The 25,733-nt window shown below is 44.2% G+C and overlaps 1 protein-coding gene and 2 pseudogenes across 1 annotated transcript; 2 read left to right on the top strand and 1 right to left on the bottom strand.

Moving 5' to 3' along the window:
• Nucleotides 1-518: 518 nt before the first annotated feature.
• On the top strand, nucleotides 519-5,074 carry LOC136528822 (uncharacterized). Its single transcript, XM_066521811.1, has 10 exons — nucleotides 519-853; nucleotides 941-1,147; nucleotides 1,232-1,298; nucleotides 2,320-2,378; nucleotides 2,779-2,857; nucleotides 3,302-3,420; nucleotides 3,512-3,591; nucleotides 4,074-4,143; nucleotides 4,396-4,473; nucleotides 4,559-5,074. Exons 1-10 carry the CDS (start codon nucleotides 581-583, stop codon nucleotides 4,622-4,624), a joined length of 1,098 nt encoding a protein of 365 aa, XP_066377908.1. The 5' UTR covers nucleotides 519-580; the 3' UTR covers nucleotides 4,625-5,074.
• Nucleotides 5,075-5,416: 342 nt separating this feature from the next.
• LOC136529800 (suppressor protein SRP40-like) lies at nucleotides 5,417-7,662 on the top strand (annotated as a pseudogene).
• A 2,828-nt stretch (nucleotides 7,663-10,490) lies between these two features.
• Nucleotides 10,491-16,588, bottom strand: LOC136527931 (pentatricopeptide repeat-containing protein At1g71060, mitochondrial-like; annotated as a pseudogene).
• Between the last annotated feature and the right edge of the window lie 9,145 nt (nucleotides 16,589-25,733).

Here is a 25,733-nt window from a genome sequence, read left to right as displayed (position 1 = left end):
GATTTGCGAGGGGTCTATAATCTTTATAGGCAACTAAATTATGTTGTTTCATAAGCATTTACAATTTCTTATAAGTAGTTAAATATAAAATTTATCAGCAATTAACTGTGACCCACGATACTTGATACAATAGGATAAAATAAAACCCAAGCCTTAAGTATTGGTTTCACTGTGTTTCAAAAGTTTTGGAAATATTTCCATCCAGATGAAACGTCTCTCCTTCATCTCTTCGTCGTAACCCTAATATTATATCATTGATTTTGTTTATATGACATCTTATTAAATGAGATTAAAACTATGTGTGTGTTTTTTTAGACGAGATTAAAACTATGTCAGGGCTGATTAGAAGAAATATTTCACGGGGCAACAGAACTGCACAAGTGTACACACGTCACACGCGGCAGCCGTTGTAGTGTTTACCATCCGGGATTCAGCCTACCGGATTCAACCGGCCCAGCAACCCAATACCCCTTCCTGAACCCACCCCTCTCGGCCTCTTGCCTCAATCGGCCCAAAACCCCCAATCCAAGCGTCCATTCCTGAATTCCTCCCCGGCCGGCAGCCGCCCCCCGCCGCCGCCATGAACTCCGTTCACAGCGAGGCGGCCGCTGCTGAGAAAGCGCGGCGCAAGAAGGACAAGAGGGAGAAGAGGAAGAAGCGCAAGGACGCCAAGGAGGACGACTGCGGCGCCGCGACGGCCCAGGAAGAAGCACCCAAAGAGAAGAAGCAGAAGCAGAGGAAGGACGAAGACGAGCGGGAGGGGGAGTTGAAGAAGAAGCCGAAGCCGACGGTGAGCATCGCCGTTGCCGGCTCCATCATCGACAACGCCCAGTCCCTCGAGCTCGCCACCCTCGTCCGTACCCACCTTTCCTCCTTGTCGCACTAGTCCTTGCTATATCTTGCAGCACGAATCCTTACAAGAGCATCTCTTCTGTTTCAGCTGGCCGGCCAGATCGCTCGCGCCGCCACCGTCTTCCGCATAGACGAGGTCGTCGTCTTTGACAGTACTCCCTCGGCGGAGAATGGCGGCGCGGGTGATGGTGAAGAGAGTGGCGCGCGGTTCCTTGTTCGGATTCTGGAGTATCTGGAAACTCCACAGTACCTCCGCCGCCGCCTCTTCCCGATGCACAAGAACCTGAAGTTTGTGGTGAGATGCCAAGCAATGTGGTTGCCCTCGACATTTGATGATTTGTCTAGGTACTAATGGTGCTGTGCTGTTTCTGGTATGCAGGGATTGCTTCCACCGCTCGATGCGCCACACCATGTGCGCAAGCATGAATGGTCTGAGTTTCGTGAAGGTGACATCCCTTCTGGTGCCCTTGCTATTGATTTTAAATTCTGAGCTCACAATTTGAAGTAGGGTTTCATGTCCGTCAAAAAGAGTGCTGATAACTAGTTAAAATAACTTTTACCATTTCTTGTGGAGCTAATCTAGGAATATTGTGTCTTCTTATAATTCAAGCGCAACACATGCTGAACATCTGGAATGGAACACAAATGTGCACTTATAAATTAGAATATGGCCATTTAAGGCTCTTTTGCTAATCAAGCTTGCACATCTTCCTTTTAAATTTCAATTGTTACTCATTGCCTTTGCTCTCACATTTGGAAGGTCTCTCAAACTCTAAAAAAGGTCTGGCCGAACTTGGTTAGTGTAGTACAATATGGTGATGACAAAGGGGTGTTCCCCTCTGTAGGTTTTGGATTGGATTGCTACTGCTCGTTCAGAGGGGACATTTGAAGGTTGACATCCTTTCGACACTACTGAACTAGTGATTAGTGAAAGTAAACGAATACCAATATATGGTGAGGAGATATTTAGTTCAAACACACAGTTAGGTGGAAAAGTGCATAACGATTTGGTTAGTACACCAATTAACACTCAAAGTTTCTGGGAATACTTGGGATGTAATTCTGATACTCTACCTATGTGGCCTTTGAAGTTCACCCTGTACTGGGAATAAGAAACTGAGAAATTTCTTATACATGTTAAATCAAATGAAGTTTTGTTGCTATCCACACCAAGCACAGCTTGCTTTTTCCTGTATCTTGTTTGGAGGTTGCATTTCAAATGGTCTTACAACATATAGTGCATCATGCATATTTTTAAGTATTTTCTCATGTCGATTTGATGCCCAAACTGGAAGTCTTTGCACCTAATTCTGTTTTTACATTGCAATATGCATCTCTGCTGGCATGGTGGATTTCTACTACTTGTTCAAATCATGTTCGGCTCGCTCATGTTGAATAATTGTCTGTTTCCACATATTTTGATATTCCTGACCCAACAAATGCTTACATGTTACTGAATTTAGACAGGTGTAACATTGGAAAGTGATCCCTCAAAGGGGACTCTTGTTGATGTCGGATTAAGTAAGGTATTATGGATCTTCTAGTGTCCTTTTCTTTGTTCTGTGCCACTTGTCTGGGGAAAGGCGTTTACTGAGTTTGAAGATATGTTGAAAGACTGGGGAAAGCCTATCATATCTTACAATCTATGGGAGTATATAAATGGACACAGCCTTATGAAAATCTTAAATATAATTTTGCTTACGTTAATTGACTTATTTTCTGTAAATAAGGCTTTTTAAGGCAGACAATGAGGTTAGGAAAAACAAATCCCAAGATTTGACAGACCTTAATCTATCATTTACAGATAAAAAAAACATTTCACAATGTGTATTATCTGATTTGCACTTAATGGTTTCATATATAGAACAGATCACCACTTCCATGCAAAAAATGTGGCATTGATTCTAGTTTATCATGATTCTGCAGAATGTTCTGGTTGAACAAACACTAGAACCAGGCAAAAGAGTAACTGTAGCCATGGGAACAAACCGTGACCTAACAACAGGTAAACCAGTCATTTATGGATTGCAAAATATGATTGTATTGATACTTCTTTATCTATACCTTTTCCAATGTATGAAGAATTTGTGCATGTCTTAAGTAATCTAGATAATCCACATAAAGGCTATTCCTATTTCCTAGCATTTACATTTGGCAGTAATTCAACACTTCTATCATTAGAACAAATTTAGTTCATGATATTTGTTGGCTTGTTGCTTCCTCTTCAACTTTTGGTCTTTCTCATTTCAAGTTTTCAACTCATAAGTGTTGTTCTCAATGTATTCTTCTGATGTATTTTTGTTTTTCAAATCAATTTTGAAACCAAGTTATGTTGCCTATTCTTGTGCAGTATGTCTCTCTATGTCCTCATACTAGAGCAGTATTAACTTTAACTGTGTACTGTTTTATTTTGCCATTTTACTGTAACTTAACTTGTACCTGTATCTAGCTTGCATTAGGAAAGTTGTCCCCCCTTCCACACCCAGGGAACAGATGGGATCTTATTGGGGCTACAAAGCGCGTTATACTTCAAATTTAAGTAGTGTTTTAAAAAATTCTCCATTCAAGGTACTGTTTTCACATCTTGCTGTTCAGAAAAAAAGTTGTGTTATGATTACTCACTTCCACCTTCCTTCGTTTTGTTATTTACTATCCCTAGGAAGAATATGACCATATCATTGGCACCTCAGAGCATGGACAAATAGTTAATTCTTCTGAGCTTACCTTGCCTACTTTTAGGTATGCCATCTGCTGTTCTCATGGACCACCTTGAGAAACCAATTTAGATTTGTTACCATTTCTTTTATTACTTGAATGTGTAAATTCCTCCGAATTTGCTTAGGATGCTCCAGCTTTATTTGAGTATGCTAAACTGTACATTTCAACAAATAGTCAAATAGTTGTGGACACATGTTTTATGTGCTAACCTGTGCTAATAATTCTTGCTAAGCAGTAAGCAAGTAGCTGCTACCTTACCTTTGTGTTAAATTATCATGAGTGGATAAACATTTAACCAAGGAATGTGTACCTTCACTTAAGTATTGAAATGATACGTTTTAGTAAAATTCTTTCTATAGTAACTATTGGCTAGTATTGTGCTATTGCCATATTCCAAGGCTGAGCATTGTAACCATCTGTGTATGCTTTATGAATGACCCTTGCCATGTATATTAGCGACCATTGTGAGTCTATCGGGTCACTTATGAGGCTTTACTGAACAGGCACCTGCTCATTGCATTCGGTGGACTTGCTGGTTTGGAAGAAAGCATTGAAGAAGATACAAATTTGAAGGTATATATGTTATTTCTGTTATGATACTTCATATTTCTAATGAAACCTGATCTCATGCATGGAAATTAGGAGTTATGAAAGCATTTCTGGTCTATGGTCAAATTGAGAGTACTTGAAATGTCAACATTGCATGAGAACCTGAGCTAATTTGGTAGCTGAAACATTCAGCTTGTGTTTGCAGGGACTCTTTCACTTAATTAATGATTGTAATATTACTACTGTTGGTGTTGAAGTCACTTATTTCTGTGACAGGGTAAACGTGCAGATGATGTATTCACATCTTATTTGAATACATGCCCCAACCAAGGGAGCAGAACAATAAGAACAGAGGTACCTGCCTCTTGTAAGCTTTTAAAATTTCAGTTGTTATGACATCTGTTGGTATGCTAACAGCAGTAGAGAATTCTTTTTCCAGGAGGCACTTCTCATTTCCCTCCAATACTTCCAAGATCCCATTAGGCGAGCGGAACAGAAAATGTAGAAGGTAATACAGACATGCAAATCTAGCGATGCCCCACAAGTTGACCCTGTCAGCTACAGAGCTTCACTTGTAATGGTGGAGTTTTCTCACTGAGAATTTTACCTATGTGGCGATGACAGTGGAGCCAAGAGGTTGTGAGCCATAGAGGACATTTTGACACAACTATTTCGGTTTAGAAAAATTGATGTGGAGCTGACTTAAGTGAAAGTGAGTGTTAGCTTGCCATTTCGATGTATCCAGTGGTCCACGGTAGTCTATCGCTGTTTCATACTTTCATGCCTTTGACAATGTACTAAAAACGGAGGATCGCTTTTAGCACCATAAGGCCATGCTTGACGCAGTGCTATTCTTTGTTAGGCTACATTGTGCTTGATTTGGAGTCAATACTGCATAATGCAATTGATGATCACCATTAGTAGCAGTGATGGTTCATGTTGTATTGGTGTCATGGTTTAGTTCTCCTTCAGTTCCATAATGAAGTATGTGCATTAGAGAGTAGTGCTGCCCTTGTGATTGATGGGTGTGTATTTATGTGCCCTCGAGCCAAATCCCAGATGGATTTTGATCCACTAGGGTTTTTGGGTTACAATTGCCCATAAGAGGAGGCGGTTGAGTGTATTGAAGAATTGTTCGTATGCCGGCGTTATCACCCCGTGGTGATTCGTGTCTGTGTCGGAGTCGGACACAAATCACAATCAATACCGCTTTCTTATAAGGCCCGATCCAGAGGGGCGAGTCCAGCCCACGTACGTCTCACGCCAGCCACCGCCATCCTCCCTCCCCATCCGCCGACACGCGCGACGCCGGCTGCCGCCATTTCCGCGTAGCGCGAGCGAGAGGACGCAGGCGACCGCACCCACCGCCAAGAAGATGCCTGGCTATGGCCGAGTCGCAGCGCGCGACGAACTCCGCTCGAAGACGATGGACTTGGCTCCGTCCGAGCTCTCCGCCCCTGATCCGCGCCAGGTGCTGAGGAAGAGGCTCGGCGAGGAGATGGAGGCGCTCCGCGGCATCCTCAGGAAGGCCGAGCTCGTGGTGCGCAAGAATATCGACAAGGGCCGCGCGGCACCTCGCCGCGGCAAGGACGGGCGTTTCTTGGCCGCAGAAGCCCGATCAGAGGCCATGGAGGCCGACCGTACTCCATGTGCCAAGAGAAGAAAGGCGATGCCACCCCTGGAGATCATCGAGCCTCCGCCCCGGATATCGAAGTCCGATCAGGCTGCATGTGCCAAGAAAAGGAGGACGACGCCAACCGTGGAGATAATCGAGCCCCGGATATCTCAGGACGAGATCTTCAGCTTGGTTACCTGACTGTCGTCGCTCTCGTCGAACATGCCGACGCGCATCCTCGAGTTCCTGAACAAGGAGTGCACCGGTCACACAAACGAAAAGGCTGGGGAGATAGAGATCGATCTGGGATCCATGACGCGCTCCGCCATGTTAGAGCTGCAGAAGTTGTTGGACGAGTTTTCTGAAGAAGAGAAGCGTCGGCAGCAGAAAGAGGAGTCGATGAACGTCTGCAGATCCATTAGTCGCTCATCTTCCCGTGAACTAGAGGAAGGTGAGTTCATCGAAGAGGATTGTAGTGCCACCACGGATTGCGGCGATGCTTCTCCTGTTGTGGCATGTAAGGGCCTTTCTTCACCGCCACGAATACTTGAAGACGGAAAGATGACAGAGGAAGAGGGCGCCATATGCGGCGACACTGGCCCTGTTGCAACCGCTGAGACCGCAAAAAGCCCAAGCAACGGCAGTTCGTCTGGATCCTCCAGCAGCAGTGATGGTTCATCTGGATCTTCTTGCGATTCATCAAATTCAGACCACAGCGACTTAGACTCTGACAATGAATGCATGACAAGCAATGTGGCTCCTGCCGTTCTTCCCATTCCCAAGGCCGACGCCTCTGCCATAGCAATGCCAACCAAGGGTCTTTGCTCACCGCCACGAATCCTCGAAGACGGAGAGATGACAGAGGAGGAGGAGGTCGACATTGCGGCGACACAGGCCCTGTTGCAACCGAGAAGTTTGTTGAAACAGCAAAAAGCCCCAGCAGCAACCGCAGCTCTAGCAGTTCGTCTGGATCCTCCACCAGCGGCGGCAGTTCATCTGGATCTTCATGCAGCGATTCATCAGATTCCGACAGCAGACTCTGGCTCCGACGATGAGTGTGTGACAATCAATCCGGCTCCTGAAGTTCTTCCCAAGACCGACGCCTCTCCCATGGCAATGCCACACAAGGTTCTCAGTCCCATCGCTGAAGAGGAGTTTGCTGAAACTAGGAACAGCCGAAGAAGCAACAGTTCATTACTTGAAGATGGCGAGATAGAAGAAGAGCACGGCACCTCCCCTGTGGCTGCAGAGAAGTTTGCTGAAACCGTCAACAGTACAGGATCTGCCAATGGCCAATGCGTTAGAAGCAGCCTGCCTCCTACCGTCCGTCCCGAGCCATCGAAGCCACAGCCAGCGGCACAAGGCACTGTTCGTCGTTTCTATGCCAAAGGTTTTGAGAAGAAGCGCGAGAGGGCTGTGGCTGCACAAGGCACCGTTGGTCATTTCTATGCCAAGGCTTTTGAGAAGAAGCGCGAGAGGCAGAGAGCCTACGAAAAGCTGGAAGAGATGGAGAGGAACGCCAAGGCGAAGCCTATCTTCGACCGGATACACCCGGGACACTTGAGGCAGCTAGGGATCACCACCCCGGTGGAGTACGCTGTCACCTCGGAGCGGCTTTTTCCTGCTCGTCATGGCTGCCCGGTGCAGAGTCTACTTGGGCTCTTCTTGAAATCATAGTAGCAGACCACGGAGATGGCAAAGGATCCACTAGATACTCCAAGACCTATTGGAAACTTATTACAGTAGGTTCAAATCATACATGATGTATTAGTGTTTATGTAATCCGGCTGTACTTTCTGTCGCACAGTATGATGTACTTGTGATGTTGTAATCTGTATGCTGTCGAGTGTTGAGCCCTACAAAAGCTTATCGAGCATTGATCAGTCTAGTGAACCTGATGTATATTGCCTTGAAACCAGTTAACATTGCGCCCTTGTGTTGTACTTCTAGACAAGTATACATCAGGTTAATATGTGCTGAGGAAGTTGTATATGGCTAGCTATGTTTGCAGTCTAAGAATGAAAATATTCATATATTCTGGGGGAAAAACTGTCCGCAGCATTGCAATACAAAATATATGTTCCTAACCCAGATTTACCCACGTATAATGGGACTGCATCTGGAGCAAAGCCAATATCGTAGACAGATGCAATCTAAAGATATACGACGTGCGACTGCATTTGGAGCAAAGCCAATTTCGTAGACAGATGCAAGATATACGATCTACTCCTAGACAATTCGTCCAAGTCGGGCACACTGGATGCAGCAGCCAGCAGGTTAGCCATCATCCCGTATATCCAATGTGGCCCAGTCAATGTTTACCCAAACCCGCCGTGGAATATTTAATTTGCTTTGATTTTATTATTTTGAATGCAATATGCATTTTCTCACGAGTAAATAGAAGCAACTGCGCAAGTCATGATAAACTTACACAAAGACAATGAAACTTGCTGAAGTTAATTTTTTTTTTTGGTTAGTTACTTACACAGCAAATCTCTTGGCAAACTCACGAATATAAGCATCTTATATTGATTTCATCACGTTTTCATACAAAGACTATTTAGTTGATAGCCAAAATTTCGTTTCTGTGATCTGAAGTACACACTTGCTGGAGCTATTGGTATCACTACTGGAGATGGTCTCTTTGCCGAGGGCCTGAGGACCTCGGCAAAGGCCCATTAACCCTCGGCAAAGCCTTTGCCGAGGGCGGCCCTCGGCAAAGAGCTCTCGGGGAATTTTGAGTCGGCGAAGAGGGTCTTTGCCGAGGGCCCTTTATCAGACACTCGGCAAAGCCTTTGCCGAGGGCTGGAGCGGCACTCGGCAAAGAAAAGCAGCCGTCACAGCGCCGGCGTCTGGGACAGAGTCTTTGCCGAGGGCCATCTCTGGGGGCCCTCGGTAAAGAATTATTCTTTTTTTAAAAAAAATCTTTGCCGAGGACCTCCAACCATGGCCCTCGGCAAAGAAATGTGCAGAATTTTTTCAAAAAAATCTTTGCTGAGGGCCTCCAACCATGGCCATCGACAAAGAAATGTTGCAGAAATTTTATTTTTTTTTAAAAAAAAAATCTGGGACGGCTCTTGGCAAAGGACCCTTCTTTGCCGAGGGCAATGGGACGGCTCTTGGCAAAGGACCCTTCTTTGCCGAGGGCCTTGGTCATTGCCCTCGGTAAAGAGGCAGAAATTTAATTTTTTTTTGTTTTTTGCATTCCATCGACATAAACATTTCATATATATACATATATATATATCAACCATCACACATATATATATCACACAGAACCCATTTTCAAACAATATATCACAACCATAATTGTGAACCACAAATCACAATATATTACAACGACAAGTCACATGTTCATCATCATTCACATGTTTATTACGACAAGTTCATGAAATCCAAGCACAAGTCCGAACCATAAACCACAAATATTACAATAAAGTCCAACCACATCACCTAACACTAGTCCTGATCAAAGTAGCCTATGAGACGGTGGTGAAGGAAAGGCGGGATCACCCGGTGACGCACTACCAAATTGATTGGAACCCGCGGACGAAGGCTGCACAAAGGAGGAGAGATTGCATGTGTGAGTAATCCGGGAAAACAGTTTTGGAACTTAGAGATTGTATCTAGTAATCTAGGAATACAAAAAGATTAGACTCAATTAAAAATTTTGGCAGCACCTTCCCTGCACGGGGAGGTTTTCAAAACCTGCAAGAAACAACGGCACGAATGCCGACATCCACAACGGCACGAACGCCGACATTCACAACGGCACGAAGACCGACATACATGCAAAACACAAGCGAAAAGTGAACTTTCATACTTACAGAAGTAGCTGCAGGAGTAGGAGGAGCTGAAAACTGCACAGGTACACCCGATGCTTGCCCAAGACTTTGCATGATCACCATCATCTCCGCCATCTGCTTCTGCGCGGCCTCGAACGCGACCTGCTGGGCTTGCAATTGTGCGGTCAGTTCCGCGTTCTGCTCTTGACTTTGCCTTTTTGTTTCTTGCAGCTCGGTCTGCAATATTTCACTCCAATGTATCAGTAATGCAAATCTAATTTAGGTGTGTAAATATCAACGTACGACGAGTAAAACAGGAATTACCTGGAGTGCCTGGACCTGCTGCAGTGCTGGAGAAGGCCGTGAGCGTATGGGCTGGCTGGAGCTCGTGCTCCGTGCTCGGATAGCGTCGAGGGAGGGAACAATGGTGGAGTCGATGGCGCCGTCTGCAATCCACAACCGCCCATGTTTCTTGCCTCCTCCGAGTCTCATGATCGTCTCTGCATCAATGGGCTCAGTGCACACATTGTAATCTTCCCCATAGATCTCCCTTACCGAGGACGTGTACTCTTGGACTTTAGTGTATATGTTCAGGTCGGAGTACACCTGGGCGGGGCAGCCGGGTCGAAGGAGACAGAGTACGACGCCCTGCCCATGTGGAGATGTCTAGATTTTAGGCATCCGACGTCACAACTTGCTCGAAACCTTCTTAAATTTTTACCACAACCTACACATGCGATAACATGACACCTCGACAAGTTTCATGAATTTCGGACTTCGTATGAATTTTATATAATTTAAAAACACTTTTCGACAAGTTCCTCGTCATGTTACGTGAAGAAAATGCCCGAAATTTGATGCGAGTTCGTGGATAGGGACTCAACATACACCAAATACCATGAATAACATTTTTTGAATCACTAAATTGCATTATTCCATCCACCTGCAGTTCAAATTTGAAATATTCAAAAAAAATCAACGAAAAGAAATAAATTAGAGAAATATATCAAAAAAGTCAAATTTGGCCCAAATTTTAAAATTGAGATTTAAATAATGTATTATAGCACCACAAAAAAACTGGGTTCAAAAAACCAAAAAAAAAACTCTTTGCCAAAGGTCTAGCCTGGCCCTCGGCAAAGGGGTCTTTGCCGAGGGCCTAGCTAATGGCCCTCGGCAAAGAATATTTAAAAATAAAATAAAAAATCTTTGCAGAGTGCCTAACGGCGGGCACTCGGCAAAGACTAACGCCAGTGGCCGCCGTGACCCATCCGGCCATATTTGCCGAGGGCCTATTTTGCCGAGGGCCAGGTCCTCTGCAAAGGCTTCTTTGCCAAGGGCCTATCTTTGCCGAGGGCTCCTGGGGCTGGCCCTCGGCAAAGACCCCCTTTGCCGAGTGCCCGAAATCTAGCCCTCGGTAAACCCACAAGCCCTCGGCAAAGAGGACGTCTCCGGTAGTGTATACCCAAATATTGTGACTGTGTAAGAGGCGCTTCACTGCTTTTATGAACAAAAGCACTTCTTAACCACGAAAAGGTGTTTTCCTTATTGCGTCCAACTTCGAAGCCATCAATTGTGCCAAACTTATTCTCCCTCCTTCAACAAGAGCTTCCTTCAAATTACTGAAAAGCTGACCAGGTGGCCTAATTCCTTTGTCCAGCATCTCCTGGAAATATACGCAAGCTTCTTCGAGCCTGTTCTCAAAGCATAACCCATTGATCAATGCCGAAAACATATGCATACATGGGAGGACACCTCTCTCCCCCATTTGCTTCCACAGCTTCAATGCCATATCAACTCTTCCGTTACTACAGAACATGCCAACCATCATTGTATAAGTATTGAGCCGAGGCTCACAGCCGTCCATTCCCATTCTCTGGAATATATTATAAGCCTCCTCAAATTTCTGTGATTTTATCAGATAATGAAGAATTACATCATAAGTACGGGAATTTGGACCAATTTTACACTTCCTCATCTCGTCAACCATCTTGAAAGCATGCTGAAACTTTGAGGCTCTGCAGTAAGCTCCAACTACTGCATTGCACGTAGCACCTCCATGGGGAACCCACTTTTCTTATAATGCTCAAAGTACTTCAAAGCTTCATCAAGCCTCTCCTCTGAGCCAAGGCCATTGATAAGCATACAGTACACATGAGGACTTGGCATGCAACCACTTGCTTCCATCTCGTTGAACACCTTGATGGCCTCATCACATTTGCCAGACTTGCAGAAGGCGCTAATCAGCATCCCGTAGGCAACAACATCAGGCCTAATGACAGCATCAATCATTTCTTGGTACATCGTTTTCACCATCAACACATCTTTCTCATGGCCCCAACCTTCCATAAGGACAGTGTAGGTTTTCAAATCAGGTACAAACTTACCCTTCCTCTTCATCTCCTTATAGATGGCTTGCGCCTTCTTCACTTGTTTGGATTTGCTTAGCGTGTCAATCAGCCAGTTGTAATCCGACAACTCAGTTTTAAGCCCAAAAATGCTCATCTTCTCGAATGTCTCAACAGCCTCTTTGACCTTTCTAGCCCGAGCATACCTTCGGACGATGAGCTTGAATGTGTCCTTAGACAGCAAGCCCCGGCACCGCATGGTCTCCACCAAGCTCCACACCAACCTGAACTGCTTGATCTTGCCGAGCGCCTCAATCAGGTTGTGGAGGCCCTCAGCCGTGTAACTGAAGCACTCCTGCCTCTCTGCCCAGCGGAAGAAGGCAAGTGCTAGCATCCCAGCATTGCTCAAGTTCTTGAGCACTTCAGCTACGAGCTCTGGAGACATGGCCACCCCAAGCGCATCAAGCGTCGATGCAATCCTTGGTTCTGGTTGTGTGGACACAATACGACACACCATCTTAGCAGCCTCTGACATGCCCACAGGGGGGCCATCCCCAAAGGCGTCGCCTGGCGCGACTGTGAATCGCAGTGGCTCTGCACTGGCGTGCTCATCCGTGGACCGCCGAGCCACAGTACAAAACCCTGAAGCGTGCGTTCGGCCGAGCACCTGGCAGGCATGGCCAAACAGTGTGTGGCATGGCAGTTTTGGTGGAGCAGGAGGTGGAGGCATTTCGTCAAACAGTCCTTGCGCATCTGTAGTGAGCGCGCAGGGGCCACTCCTCACGGAGCTACCGAGCAGGGTGGATGCTGGGCGGGCGAGGCGATGCATCAAATTGTGGTTCTGAGAGGAGGGTTTGAGGGACAAATGATTTTGCAGTGGCGGTGAGCGGTGGGAGGACAATCAGGACAGGAGGGCGTGGCAGTGCCTGCACTAGTGCTAGATGCCTAGATGCGAAAGTTCTTTGTCCTTCTACTATCCAAATAACTGCACAAACAAAATGAGTAACATGTCAGTTCACTAATTATATGCACAAAGTGCAGAGTAACATGTCAGTTACCAAAGTGTGCAACTCTAAATTAGTGTAAACTTGTGGTTCAAACAGTAGTCTGCAAGACTGCAAATGATTAATTTCATAAGTATTCTTATGGTCATATTTTACAAACTGTGACCAGTACCTAGTGAACTGCTTCCAAGCCCTCATGTGCCATATATGGCTGCCGGTGCTAGGGATTTACCTGTGGTTCGGCCAACCACATGTAACACCTTAGCACGTGGAAGTATTAAATATAGCATTATGTATCCAAAAAATCATCAGTAGGATCCTATATTTTTAGAATATTGCTTATTTCACCCATGCATAGTTATTTTCATCTAAAACATTTCAAACAGGTAGCAATACTAACCAATTTTCTTCCCAGCTCATGTAACACATCCTTGTTAAACTTCAATGTGTACCCATAGCTCAGTTGTTATCTTGTAGCTCCACTTTTTGGGAAACAGAACCTAGTTTGAACCTGAAAACTCATCAGTAGAAGCAAGGTGATCAGGGAAGTAAACTGAAAGGAGTTAGAAATACATTTCCACCAAGTGTGTCATTGTAGCTATGCACAAATTTCCATTCAGATTGTAGTTCACAAAGAAGACGATAAGAGGCAACGAACATGTTTGATAGCTGAAAGTGAAGATTACCATTTTCTATTGTTCACAAATCAGCATCTAAGCTGAACCATTTGTGCCTAGGATGGCTAGCGGCCATTCAGCTACCATAATTCTTTCTACAAAAATCATGCAAAGTACTTCTGATGCTGTGGAGAAAACACATATAAATATAGCTTGTACCAACAAAGATCAAACATAGGGGAAAAAAAAGATAAACATCTTAAGAGGAGAAATAAATATATCCCCTCTTAGTTTGAAAATAGATTTGAAAAGGTTGATTCAGAGTGTCCACTTAAGAATGTTTATATCCCCCTCTTAGTTAGGACTTAGGCGTGCACAACCTCTGTTAGGTTCCTGGGCATGTCTGATTATACAAAAATACATGTGAGATGGAAACTTTTCTAATCAATTCACCCACTGAAAATAGATACCATTCATCCACTAATTATGTGCAGGAAACAAACATTCTATCTATTGCATGGAAAGCCTACAAGTTACAGTAGGACAAAGGGTATCAAGCAATTCAGCCCCCCAAAAAATTCAACATTTGCAACCTCGTCAAATGCTTAGCTGTTAGATAGAATACTGGTTGGTTACTTACGATCTAGAAGACCCCTTTTGTTAATAACTTCTTTATGGACCAGAAGACGCAAGTAGAAGCACTGAGATGGATGAAGCTAAGACTTGGATGAAGGTTCAGCTCGTATTTTGTGAAACTTTCTTCAATATAAACACGTATCTGAAGTCGGATGAAGGTTCAGGTCTAGTAGATATGTTTGATTTATTCCTTGAATGATGGTCTGTATCGTCTCTTTCGTACCAATGATCTCACAACAATGGAGCAGGTTTCCAATGAATGATTTTCTATATTACCTCTTTTGCAACCGAATCGATGAATAAGGATAATGAACCTATAAATGCAGTAGCTAAGGTAAACCTTTAAAATGCAGCAGCTAAGGCAAACCTTTAAATGCAGTAACCAAGGCAAAGCATCTTGCACGTGCAGTCAGTAGCTAAGAACAAAGGTGAAACTACAACTGGAGATATTGCAACTAATATTTTGCCAATGGACTTGAAATAGACAACAAGGACAGTTTAACACAATTGTTAATTTGTGGTACAGTTCATTGAAGTTATTTACATCTGAAACAGCTCAAGAAACTGAGCCCAATGCTCAATTCTCTGTTTGTCCCAGACCATGGTTAAAGAGAAGGAATAAAGCATCAGTGTACAGTTCTCGCTGTAAATCCCTTTTCTGAACATGTTTTCCTCAATTGATTTAATTCATTTGAATCACTTGTACTTAGATCTTAAATCATATATACAGACTCTACTTATTTTTATGCTGTAGTTCATTTGACTTATTTGCATCTGAAACAGCTCCAGAAACTGAGCTCAATGCTCAATCCTGGTCGGTAGTCCAAGACCATTAGGATTTAGGAGTTTCTTTTATCGACAACTTCAAAGGATTCAAAGGAATATAGACACAAGATAATATACTAATAGTTAACTGTAAAATAAGTAGACTCTGGAACTGAATACAGACACAGGTATAAAGACGCAAAGCTAAAAGCAGGGAAAAAGAGGCGATGGTGGTAGCGGCTTAAGATAGGGCATCTCCAAAATTACAGGAATCACTCAGTCACTCCACCAGATTGACCATCAATTGAAAAAAGACAAGTATTCCAACATATTGTAAAGCTGGAAAAGCAGTATAAATATATATAAAAAAACAGCAGGCAGATATGAGGATTTCATCGTGCAAATGACTGAACGTGTACTGAGCGGATGGTCTTCAATATTGGTGAGGCAACAGCTAGGCGTCCAGTTAACCCATAAGGTAAACAGACACATGTATAATCAAAATAGTTAACTGATCACTGTGCAATTTTTATTCCATCGAACTGTAAGCTAAATTAACTGAATCCAAATAGATAACAGATCAAGGGGGCCTTGGTGTTCACCTTTCACTGCAGCCGCTTGGTGTTCGGACCAGATGGAGAGTGCCTTGGCATTCACCTTTCACTGTAGCCACTCGGTGTCTGGACGACGCATTGGTGAGGCGAGTACGGGGCTGTCAGTGCCGCAGCCGGTGAGGCTTTGTACTGGCCTGATCGAGGCTTCTTCCTGCTGGTGGATAAGTAATACGGCGGAGGAGGTGTGGCTCCAGTGGTAGACCTAGGATTTGAACCCAGGGTACGCCTAGCAAGAAATATAAAATGCAATACATATACGTAATTCGGTAGATAGTTGGATATACAACTACAAGATAATTTAAATCGTTCGATATACAAGTAGAAAATAACAAAATAATAATAATATGTTTAAAAGTCTTATATAATACTTTAAATTCAAAACTTGCAAAAACAAAAATATATATTGTTCTTCATGCTTCAACTTCCTGACAACAAACAGACAAGCAGACAGCCTGTTCGTTTCGCTGTGGCTTGTCGTAAACGATCGTAAATTTCCAGCTGGAACAGTATTTTTCTCTCAAACAAACCAGCCAGCAGTACTTCTTCACGAACCAGCAACGATACGAACCAGCCAACCGAATAGGTTGAGAAAATGGCACATCAGACCCACTTAACTGCAATGTTAAATCACAAATTAGGATTTGATTTCATCCTAAGCTATGCAAATGAGCAAACCACTGGCCATTAAAATATAGAAACACACACCTATTTCACAAATGCACAATCCCTAAGCACAATTTCACAATCCCTAATCCTAAAGGGAAGCAGACTCTTAGTGACTCACCAGGGGGCAGGGGCAGGGGCTAGCGGCCAGCCGCCAGGAGGCGCTCCTGTGGAGGCGCGTCGGAGTCGTGGGGCGCCGTGCGGGGGCAGCTCAGTTGCTGCGGGCCGGCTGGAGCCTGGACGGCTGGAGCTGAGGGCGGTTGCAGGGCATTGGGAAGACGGAGATCGGGGTTAGCAGGGCCTGGGCGGGTCCGTAGCTGTCGGCGGCTCGTCGTCTTCGCGTGGCGGTGGCTGGCGGCGCGCCTCGCTCGGGAGTCGGCGCTGTGCTGTTGGGCCTTCGGGGGGGAGACGAGGAACGGGCACAATATCGACGCTTCTGAAAAGCTGTTTGGGCTGTGTTTTCAAATACCTGGCACGTTGATCAACCGGTGATCTCTAGTTATCGCATAGGCACAGTTCATCTAAACGGTCGTTTCAGCGGATTAATCGGCCTGTTCGTTTAGCCATGGCTTATCGTAAATGATCGTAAATTTTCAGTCGGAACAATATTTTTCTCTCACATAGCCAGCAGTATTTCTTCATGAACCAGCAACGATACGGACCAACTAACCGAACAGGCTGAATTTTTCTAGAGAAAACTTGGTAATCTAGATTAAGTCATCTCATTTTTTAAGTTTATATTTTAGGACTTAAGTATGCTATTCTTTCGATAATGGAAAATGCTAGCGCACGGATGTCCGCTGCGGATGTTTTCCATCGGACGCCCGCCCGCACGCCTGAGAAGTCTGCCCCGACACCTGACCACCCCTATCCGCGCACCCCGTTCCATCCCCATCTGTTCGCCCCCGCCCCCACATGTGCATCCCTGCCCCGTCAAGCCCCCGACCACTGGCCCTCAGCGCGCTGCACGCCACGTCCGCCAGACACCAGCTCGCTGCACCCCTATTCTCCGGCACCCCTGACTCTTCGAACAACAGGAAACACGTGTAACATGAAACAGTTGAATGCAACGTATGTGTGAAACCATATGCAACATTCAAATAGAACACTTGCAACTTGCATCATGAAAACAGTTGCTGCAACATAAGACTAAAACAGATGAAACATTTTGGAACATACTATTGCAACATATGTGTGTGAAAGCATCTAGGCCTCTAATTGGGTTTCGGTGATTAATGACAATATATGATTACTATGACTAACGTGTGTTTTACAGAGGCAATTAAGTTAGGTCATGGTAATAAAGATCGATTGGACTATCATGGTGGTCATGCCCCTACGATGTAAATCGTTTTGGTTTTCAAAGGATGAACGACAAGGTTAAGGATGAACTAGTTTTAAGTGTCGATTGGAGTTGAAGAGACACTTAGAGTAGTTTAGGACTTTATTTTTCCTTTGGCCATACTATTAAGGGGGTATGGATGGGTAGCTTGACCTAGGTGAGTCTAGTGAGTTAGGTGTGGTGCATACTTGCTAAATCTAGCACTAGGTAGCTCCAAAATAGCCCTTAGATCCAATGAAGCAAACTTCATTCACGTACGTTCGAAAGTTGGAAGTGAATGGAGGGTCAAATACATGATCGGACGCTGGCTCCGGTGTGATCGGACGCTGGCTCAAGGTCCGGTCAGTTCATTTGACCAAGGTGTTTTCGTCTGGTGCGACCGGACGCTGAGAGGTCAAGTGACTGAACGCTGAGGACCAGCGTCCGGTCGACTCCAGTAAGGTTCCAGAGAGGGAAAATCTCAACTGGATGCTGGCCAGTGTCCGGTCACACTGTAAACACTGGAGTTCGGAGTGAACTGACCAGCGCGTCCGATCAACATGACCGAAGCGTCCGGTCACCCCGCAGAGGCACATAATGGTTCATTTTTCAGTCCATGTTATAAATACTTCCTCCATTCGTGTGTAGGGGGACTTTTGCTCATTCCAACAGCTGAGAAACACATTTGAGAGTGCCAAGAAAAACAAGGTCCTAGTGAGGTGATTGAGATTTGAGAATCCCAAAGAGAGCCCTCATTAGTGAGATCAAGAGTAGCAAAGTGTGCATCCACCCTTCTCATTAGGCTTGTCATGGTCAAGTGAGAGTTCGTGCTTGTTACTCTTGGTGATCGCCATCACCTAGACGGCTCGGTGGTGATTGAGAGATTGGTGATCATCTGGCGGTGCTTGTAGATGACCCAACTTAAGTTGTGAGCGGTTGTGGGTGATTCACCGCGACGGAGTATCGAAGAATCAACCCGTAGAGAGCACTTGATCCTTGCGCGGATCAAGGGGAGCTACACCCTTGCGTTGGTGCTCCAACGAGGACTAGTGGGGAGTGGCGACTCTCCGATACCTCGGTAAAATATCGCCTCGTTTCTCCTTCTCTCTTTACTTTGAGTATTTACTTTGAGCAATTCAATTCTTGTCATTTACATTCTTATAATTGTCATGCTAGAGTAGGATTGGAACTTAGGATGCTAAACTTTTATGCGTTAGATCAATAGAAACACTTTCTAAGCACAAGGGGTTAATTGGGCTTACCATAGAGTTTAATTATTGAAAGAAATTTAGAATTAGCCTAATTCACCCTCCTCTTGGACATCTTGATCCTTTCAATTGGTATCGGAGCCTCGTGCTCACGTATTTAGGCTTCACCGCCTAGAGAAAGATGTCTCATGGGGATGGACCTCCTCCTATCTTTGAGGGGGATGATTTTCCATGTTGAAAAATTCGTATGGAGGCGTACTTAGAAGCTCTAGATGTTGGAATACTTAGAGCCGCCTCACAAGGCTTCCCAAAATCTCGGGATGCTACTAACCTACAAGGCGATGAGTTGAATTATGAAAAATGGAATGCAAAGGCTAGAAACACTATATTTAGAGGCCTTTGTAAAGATGTGTTTAACCAGGTGAGGAACCACAAAGATGCCCATGCACTATGGTCGGACGTTTGTGCGCTCCATGAGGGAACAAAGAGTGAGAGTGAGGAATGTTATCATCTTATCATGAAAAAGCTTAACTCTTTTGAAATACTTCCTAAAGAATGTGCTAATGAAATGTATTCATATTTGAATGGTCTTATAGAGGAAGTCAATGGGCTTGGATTAACTCAAATGCAACCATCTGATGTTGTAAGAAAGATCTTGAGTGTCCTCCCCATTGATAAATATGGGCATATTGTGACCGTGCTTCATCAAGGTGATCTTTTCACCGCTACACGGACACAAATCTTGGGAAAGATCAATGCTTATAAGATGTACATACACATCACACCTCAAGATGGCTCATTCTCTAACAAGAAGAAAGAAAAGGACTTAGCATTCAAAGCTAGTCAAGAGAAGGGCAAAGCAAGGCTTGAGTATAAGAGCTCAAGTGATAATGAAGTTGATGATGCAAGCCTTGCTCTCATGGTGAGAAAAACCGCCAAAATGCTAAAGAAGCTCAACAAGAGTGGCATCAAGTTTAATGGCAAGAAGAAGAAGTTCTTCACTAGCTCTAGAAGGAAGCCAATCTACGAGATGGATTGCTACAATTGTGGAGAAGTTGGTCATCTAGCTCACCAATGCACAAAGCCCAAGAAAGACAAGTTCAAGAACAAGAGCAAGGGCAAGAAAGATAACTCAAGTGATGAAGATGAGAAGAAGAAAGACAAGCCATACAAGAAGAGAGATGGCAAGAAGAAGGACTTCCACAAGAAGAAGAAGAGTGAAAAGGCATACATCGTCGGTGATTGGCTCATGTACATTGATTCATCTAGTGGCTCATCCGATGATGATAGTGACAATGAGAAGGTGTCCGCCATTGTTATTGACTCTTCATCATCTTCACCACCACCATTGCCATCATGCTCTACACACCTATGCCTTATGGCCAAAGGTGAATGCAAGGTATCAAATGATGATGAGAGTAGTGGTGATGAACATGCTAGTAATGATGATAGCGATAGTGATGATGATGAATATGAATCACCTTCTTATGATGATCTTGTTAAATTGCTAAATAAATACTCCAAGATCATTATAAAGACTAGAGCTAAGAATGATAAGCTAGAAGCTAAAAATGATTCTATTTTAGCTAAATGTGATATAGCCAAAAAGGCTAGTGTTGAGCTTAGAGAAGCAAATGATGCTATATCATCCAAACTCAAGGAGCTCAAATCTTCTAAGAAAGAGCTTAGAGAAAAACATGATAAACTTGAGAGGATACACAATGAGCTCATGACTAGCCATAACAAGCTAAAAGAAGAATATACAACTCTTAAGATTAATCATGATAACCTTGTTATTGCTCAAGAATATTTATCCAATGAGCCACACGATGCTACTAATAATGTTGTTAAGATTGATATAGCTACATCATGTGATAATTTGATCATTGAGAGCATTGAGCAAAGTTCTAGTAGCAATGGCAAGCAAGTGGTTGAGGCCGATGATTATGATGAGTTTGTCAAGCTCAAGAATGACAATGAAAAGCTCAAGAAAGATCTTGAAGAGATCAAAGGTCACAACACTATTGTGCTAGAAACTCTTGATCATGATAGTGAATTGATGCTTGGGAATGAGAAGCTCAAAGAAGAAAACAAGAAGCTCAAGGAAGAGAAAAAAATGATGCTCTTAAGGAAGAGAACAAGAAGCTTAAGTTAGAGAAAGAGCATCTCAAGATTAGATTGAGCAAGTTCACTAGAGGCAAGTATCTTCAAAGTGAGCTACTAATGAACACCATCATGAAGATAAATAGAAGTGGCATTGGGTACATGGCAAATAAAGAGAAGAAAGCTCAAGCCCAACAACATAAGCCAAAGCCAAAGAAATGTTTTGAGTGTGGATAAGAAGGCCACTTTGCTCATGAGTGCCAAACTCCACCACCATAACCCTTGCCTAAGCATGCTAGACCTTTTGCCTTCAATGCTCACTACATGCTTAGAAAGGATTCTAGTGGAAAGATGAAAGTCATGTTCTTAGGACCTCCAAATAAGAATAGGCCTAAGAAAATTTGAGTTGCAAAGTCACTTATTGAGAAGGTGAAGAGCCCTCAACAAGTTTGGGTTCCTAAAGCTTGATCTCTTATGTGTAGGTGAACTACAAGACCGGTGAAAGTCATTGGGTTATTGATAGTGGTTGCACACAACATATGACCAGTGATCCTCGTATGTTCACCTGACTAGATGAAGAAGTAGATGGACAAGAAAGAATCACATTTGGAGATAACTCAAGGGGCAAGGTTAAAGGATTGGGCAAAGTGGCAATATCAAATGATCATTCTATCTCAAATGTGCTATATGTTGCTTCTTTGAGTTTCAACTTGCTATCCATTGGACAATTATGTGATCTTGGCTTCCAATGCTTGTTCACTGAGAAGGAAGTTGTTGTATTTAAGAAGGATGATGATCAAGTGATATTCAAAGGATTTAGATACAACAACCTATATTTAGTGGATTTCACCTCTGAAGATGCAAATTTGAAGACTTGTCTATTCACCAAAACAACACTTGGGTGGCTATGGCATAGAAAACTTGCTCATATTGGAATGAGCTCACTCAAGAAGCTAATGAAGAATGATTTGGTGAGAGGGTTGAAGGATGTGAAGTTTGAGAAGGATAAGCTTTGTAGTGCATGTCAAGCCGGCAAGCAAGTTGCAAATACTCATCCAACCAAAGCTTTCATATCAACCACAAGAGTGCTAGAACTCCTTCACATGGATTTATTTGGGCCAACAACATACAAGAGTTTGGGAGGAAATCTTTATTGTCTTGTGATTGTTGATGACTATTCAAGATATACATGGGTATTCTTCCTTCATGACAAATCCGAAGTTGCATCTTGCTTCAAGAAGTTTGCCAAGAGAGCACAAAATGAGTTTGAAGTGAAGCTCAAGAAGATAAGAAGTGACAATGGGAAGGAATTTGACAACACAAACATAGAAGCGTATTGTGATAAAGTTGGGATCAAGCATGAGGTCTCCACAACATATACTCCTCAACAAAATAGTGTAGTTGAGAGGAAGAACCGAACATTGATCACTATTGCAAGAACAATGCTAGATGAGTACAACACCCCCGAAGCTCTATGGGCGGAAGCTATCAATACCGCATGCTATGTATCCAACCACCTATTCCTTCAAAAGTTCCTTGGTAAGACACCTTATAAGTTGCTCAATGGAAAAAAGCCGGACATCTCCTTCTTTAGGGTGTTTGGTTGCAAATGCTACATCTACAAGAAGCAGCAACACCTAGGGAAGTTTCAAAGACATTGTGATATTGGTTTTCTTGTTGGTTACTAATCAAAGTCCAAAGCATATAGAGTATTTAATCATGCCACCGGCTTGGTTGAAGAAACATATGATGTGGAATTTGATGAATCTAACGGCTCTCAAGGAGCACATGAGAATCTTGATGATGTAGGTGGTGAACCTTTGAGGGAGGCTATGAAGAACATTCTGGTTGGAGACATCAAGCCTAAAGATGATGAAGATGATGTACAAGTGATTGATCCACCTTCTTCATCAAGTGTGCCACAAGATAATGATAAAGATGGGAGAGTAGAAAATGAAGACACCCATGTCTCTGTCCACAACCTACTCCTCAAGTGGTCAATAGAAGAAATACACCTCTACTATAAGATCATCCACAAGATCTCATCATTGGGAGTCCATCAAAGGGTGTAATGACTCGCTCACAAAAACTTGCTTCATTTATTGCTCATCACTCTTTTGTCTCTTGCTATGAGCCTACCAAGGTAGAAGAAGCTCTTCAAGATCCGGATTGGATAAATGCCATGCATGAAGAGTTGAACAACTTCACCCGCAATGAAGTTTGGACTCTTGAAGAGCGACCAAAAGGTGCAAGAGTTATTGGAACAAAATGGGTGTTCCGCAACAAGCAAGATGATCAAGGCGTAGTTGTGAGGAACAAGGCAAGACTAGTTGCAAAGGGGTTCTCTCAAGTTGAAGGATTGGATTTTGGAGAGACCTTTGCACCGGTTACAAGACTAGAAGCCATTCGTATCCTCCTTGCATATGCATCACATCATGAAATGAAACTATATCAAATGGATGTGAAAAGTGCATTTTTAAATGGCTTTATTAATGAACTAGTCTATGTTGATCAACCTCCCGGGTTTGAAGCCTCTAGATATCCTAATCATGTTTATAGGTTGTCCAAGGCATTATATGGGCTTAAGCAAGCCCCAAGATCTTGGTATGAGCGCCTTCAGGACTTCCTTATTGAGAAGGGCTTCACCATCGGGAAGGTCGACACCACACTATCCACCAAGAAGCTTGATGGGCACATCTTCATTTGTCAAGTGTATGTTGATGATATCATCTTTGGATCATCAAATGAAGATTCTTGTAAAGAGTTTGGTAAATTAATGTCCAAGGAGTTCGAGATGTCAATGATTGGAGAGCTTACATTCTTTCTTAGTTTTCAAATCAAACAAATGAGAGAAGAGATTTTCATCTCTCAAGAGAAATACATAAATGATCTTCTCAAGAGATTCAAGATGGATGAATGTAAGCCAATCAAGACACCAATGCCAACTAATGGACATCTCAACCTAGATGAGGGAGGTAACACGGTTGATCAAACTATCTACCGCTCTATGATTGGTAGCTTGTTATACCTAACCGCATCTAGGTCCGACAACATGTTTAGTGTGTGTATGTGTGCAAGATTTTAAGCTAATCTTAAGGAAACTCATTTAATTGCCATAAAAAGAATCCTTAGATATCTTAAACACACACCAAGCATTGGCCTTTGGTATCCTAAAGGAGCTATATTTGAGTTAGTTGGCTATTTCAATTCGGATTATGCTGGTTGCAAAGTTGATAGAAAAAACACATCCGGAGGGTGCCATTTGCTTGGTAGATCACTTGTGTCTTGGTTCTCCAAGAAGCAAAATAGTATGGCTTTGTCCACCACCGAAGCAGAATATATTGCCGTGGGTGCTTGTTGTGCACAGATACTTTACATGAAACAAACTTTTCTAGACTATGGGGTAGTTCTAGATAAAGTACCTCTTTTGTGCGACAATGAAAGTGCGGTAAAACTTGCAAATAATCCGGTTCAACACTCTCGCACCAAGCACATAGATATTCGCCATTGCTTTCTTAGAGATCATGTTGCTAAAATGATATATCATTAGAAGGTGTAAGGACCAAGGATCAATTGGTGAATATCTTCACTAAACCGCTAGATGAGGCAATATTTTGTCGATTGCGGAATGAGCTCAATGTTCTTCAAGTATTGCATTGCATGTGCATGAATGCTGTTTTATCGTTTATCTTCAATTATCCTCTTATTGCCTATTTTCATAAAAAGAATAATAGCCTAAGGCAAAATATTTTTGAAAAACATGAGGGTTTGAGAGAGGTCACTCACATAAGTCTCAATTGGTGTTTATTTGGATCTTATTGGAGTTGGGACTTGATTGGGAACAGGCAACACGAAGGATTTTGAAGATTCGCTGGAAAAGGAGTGATCGGACGTTGCACCGGACTCTGATGTCCAGCGTCTAGTCAGTTCACAGGAGGTGAACTTGCTGTGAAGGAGTGACCGGATGCTGGAACAGTGTTCTCCCAGTGCCTGGTCAGAAGGCGATCCAGCGTTCGGTCGATCGAAGACGAAGGAGACAACTTACACCAGACTCTGGCTACGTCCGATCGGTGTACACCGGACGCATCCGATCATGATTCCAGGGGATTTGGACCTCTCTGGAATTGATCGGACGCTGGGTGGCAGTGTCCGATCGTTGCCACCGGAGCGTCCGGTCAGTAGAAAACCTATAGGACCCGGATTCTTTCTCCTTTTCCTTTTCTACTCCGTGGGGGACCCCCATATAAGCCACGCGTCGCTTGACCTATTCCCGTACCACGCGTCGACATCGCTGTCCCAAGCTGTATCACCACCGTGCCTCCACGCGCCACCGCTCGCGGTCGCCACACACCGTCGTGCCTCCGCGCGTCGCCGCTCGCGCTCGCCGCCACCACCGTGCCATGCGTTCGCACGCCACCACTCACGCTCGTCGTGCCTCCATGCGCCGCCACTCGCGCTCGCCACGCACTGTCACGACTCCACACCTCTGCGCCTACGCACCGCCACCCATACTCAGTCACGTCTGAGCCACCACCACCGCCGCCGCCGCCGTGCCCTGCTCCCCGCGCCAGCGCTGCTGTCTTGCAGCCGCACCCTACTCCCTCACGCTAGCGCTGCCGTCTCACCGCCGTGCCCTGCTCCCGCGCCACTACCGCCCGTGCGCCCGCAGTTGTCTAGCACCACTGAGCAAGCCCATGGCCTAGCATCACCAAGTCCCTGCCCTAACGCCGTCGGTGTCCTAGCCACTGCTCACCGTGCCTATTCATCATAGTGCATCGCCAATCCACACCACTGCAAACCCTAGCCGACCAGTGGTTCCCCGCGTGTCGCTTCTTTTTTCTTCTTCAGATCATCGGTTCGTCAGGTAGCAAGCCCTTGGTTTCTATTTCATACCTAATTGCTTGCTTTCTTGGGGTTTCGTATCTCTAGATGAATAAT

This window comes from Miscanthus floridulus, chromosome 19, assembly GCF_019320115.1.
Source record: "Miscanthus floridulus cultivar M001 chromosome 19, ASM1932011v1, whole genome shotgun sequence".
NCBI classification, from domain to species: domain Eukaryota; kingdom Viridiplantae; phylum Streptophyta; class Magnoliopsida; order Poales; family Poaceae; genus Miscanthus; species Miscanthus floridulus.
The sequence above is the reverse complement of the archived record's forward strand: the minus strand, read 5'-3'. Positions and strand labels throughout refer to the sequence as shown.

Bases quoted from the DNA above. Each gene is read 5' to 3' on its own strand.
- LOC136528822 (XM_066521811.1), top strand. From the start codon at position 581: ATGAACTCCGTTCACAGCGAGGCGGCCGCTGCTGAGAAAGCGCGGCGC. The intron at 854-940 runs GTCCGTACCCAC...CTTCTGTTTCAG, and splicing joins CCCTCGAGCTCGCCACCCTC to CTGGCCGGCCAGATCGCTCG. The intron at 1,299-2,319 runs GTGACATCCCTT...GAATTTAGACAG, and splicing joins ATGGTCTGAGTTTCGTGAAG to GTGTAACATTGGAAAGTGAT.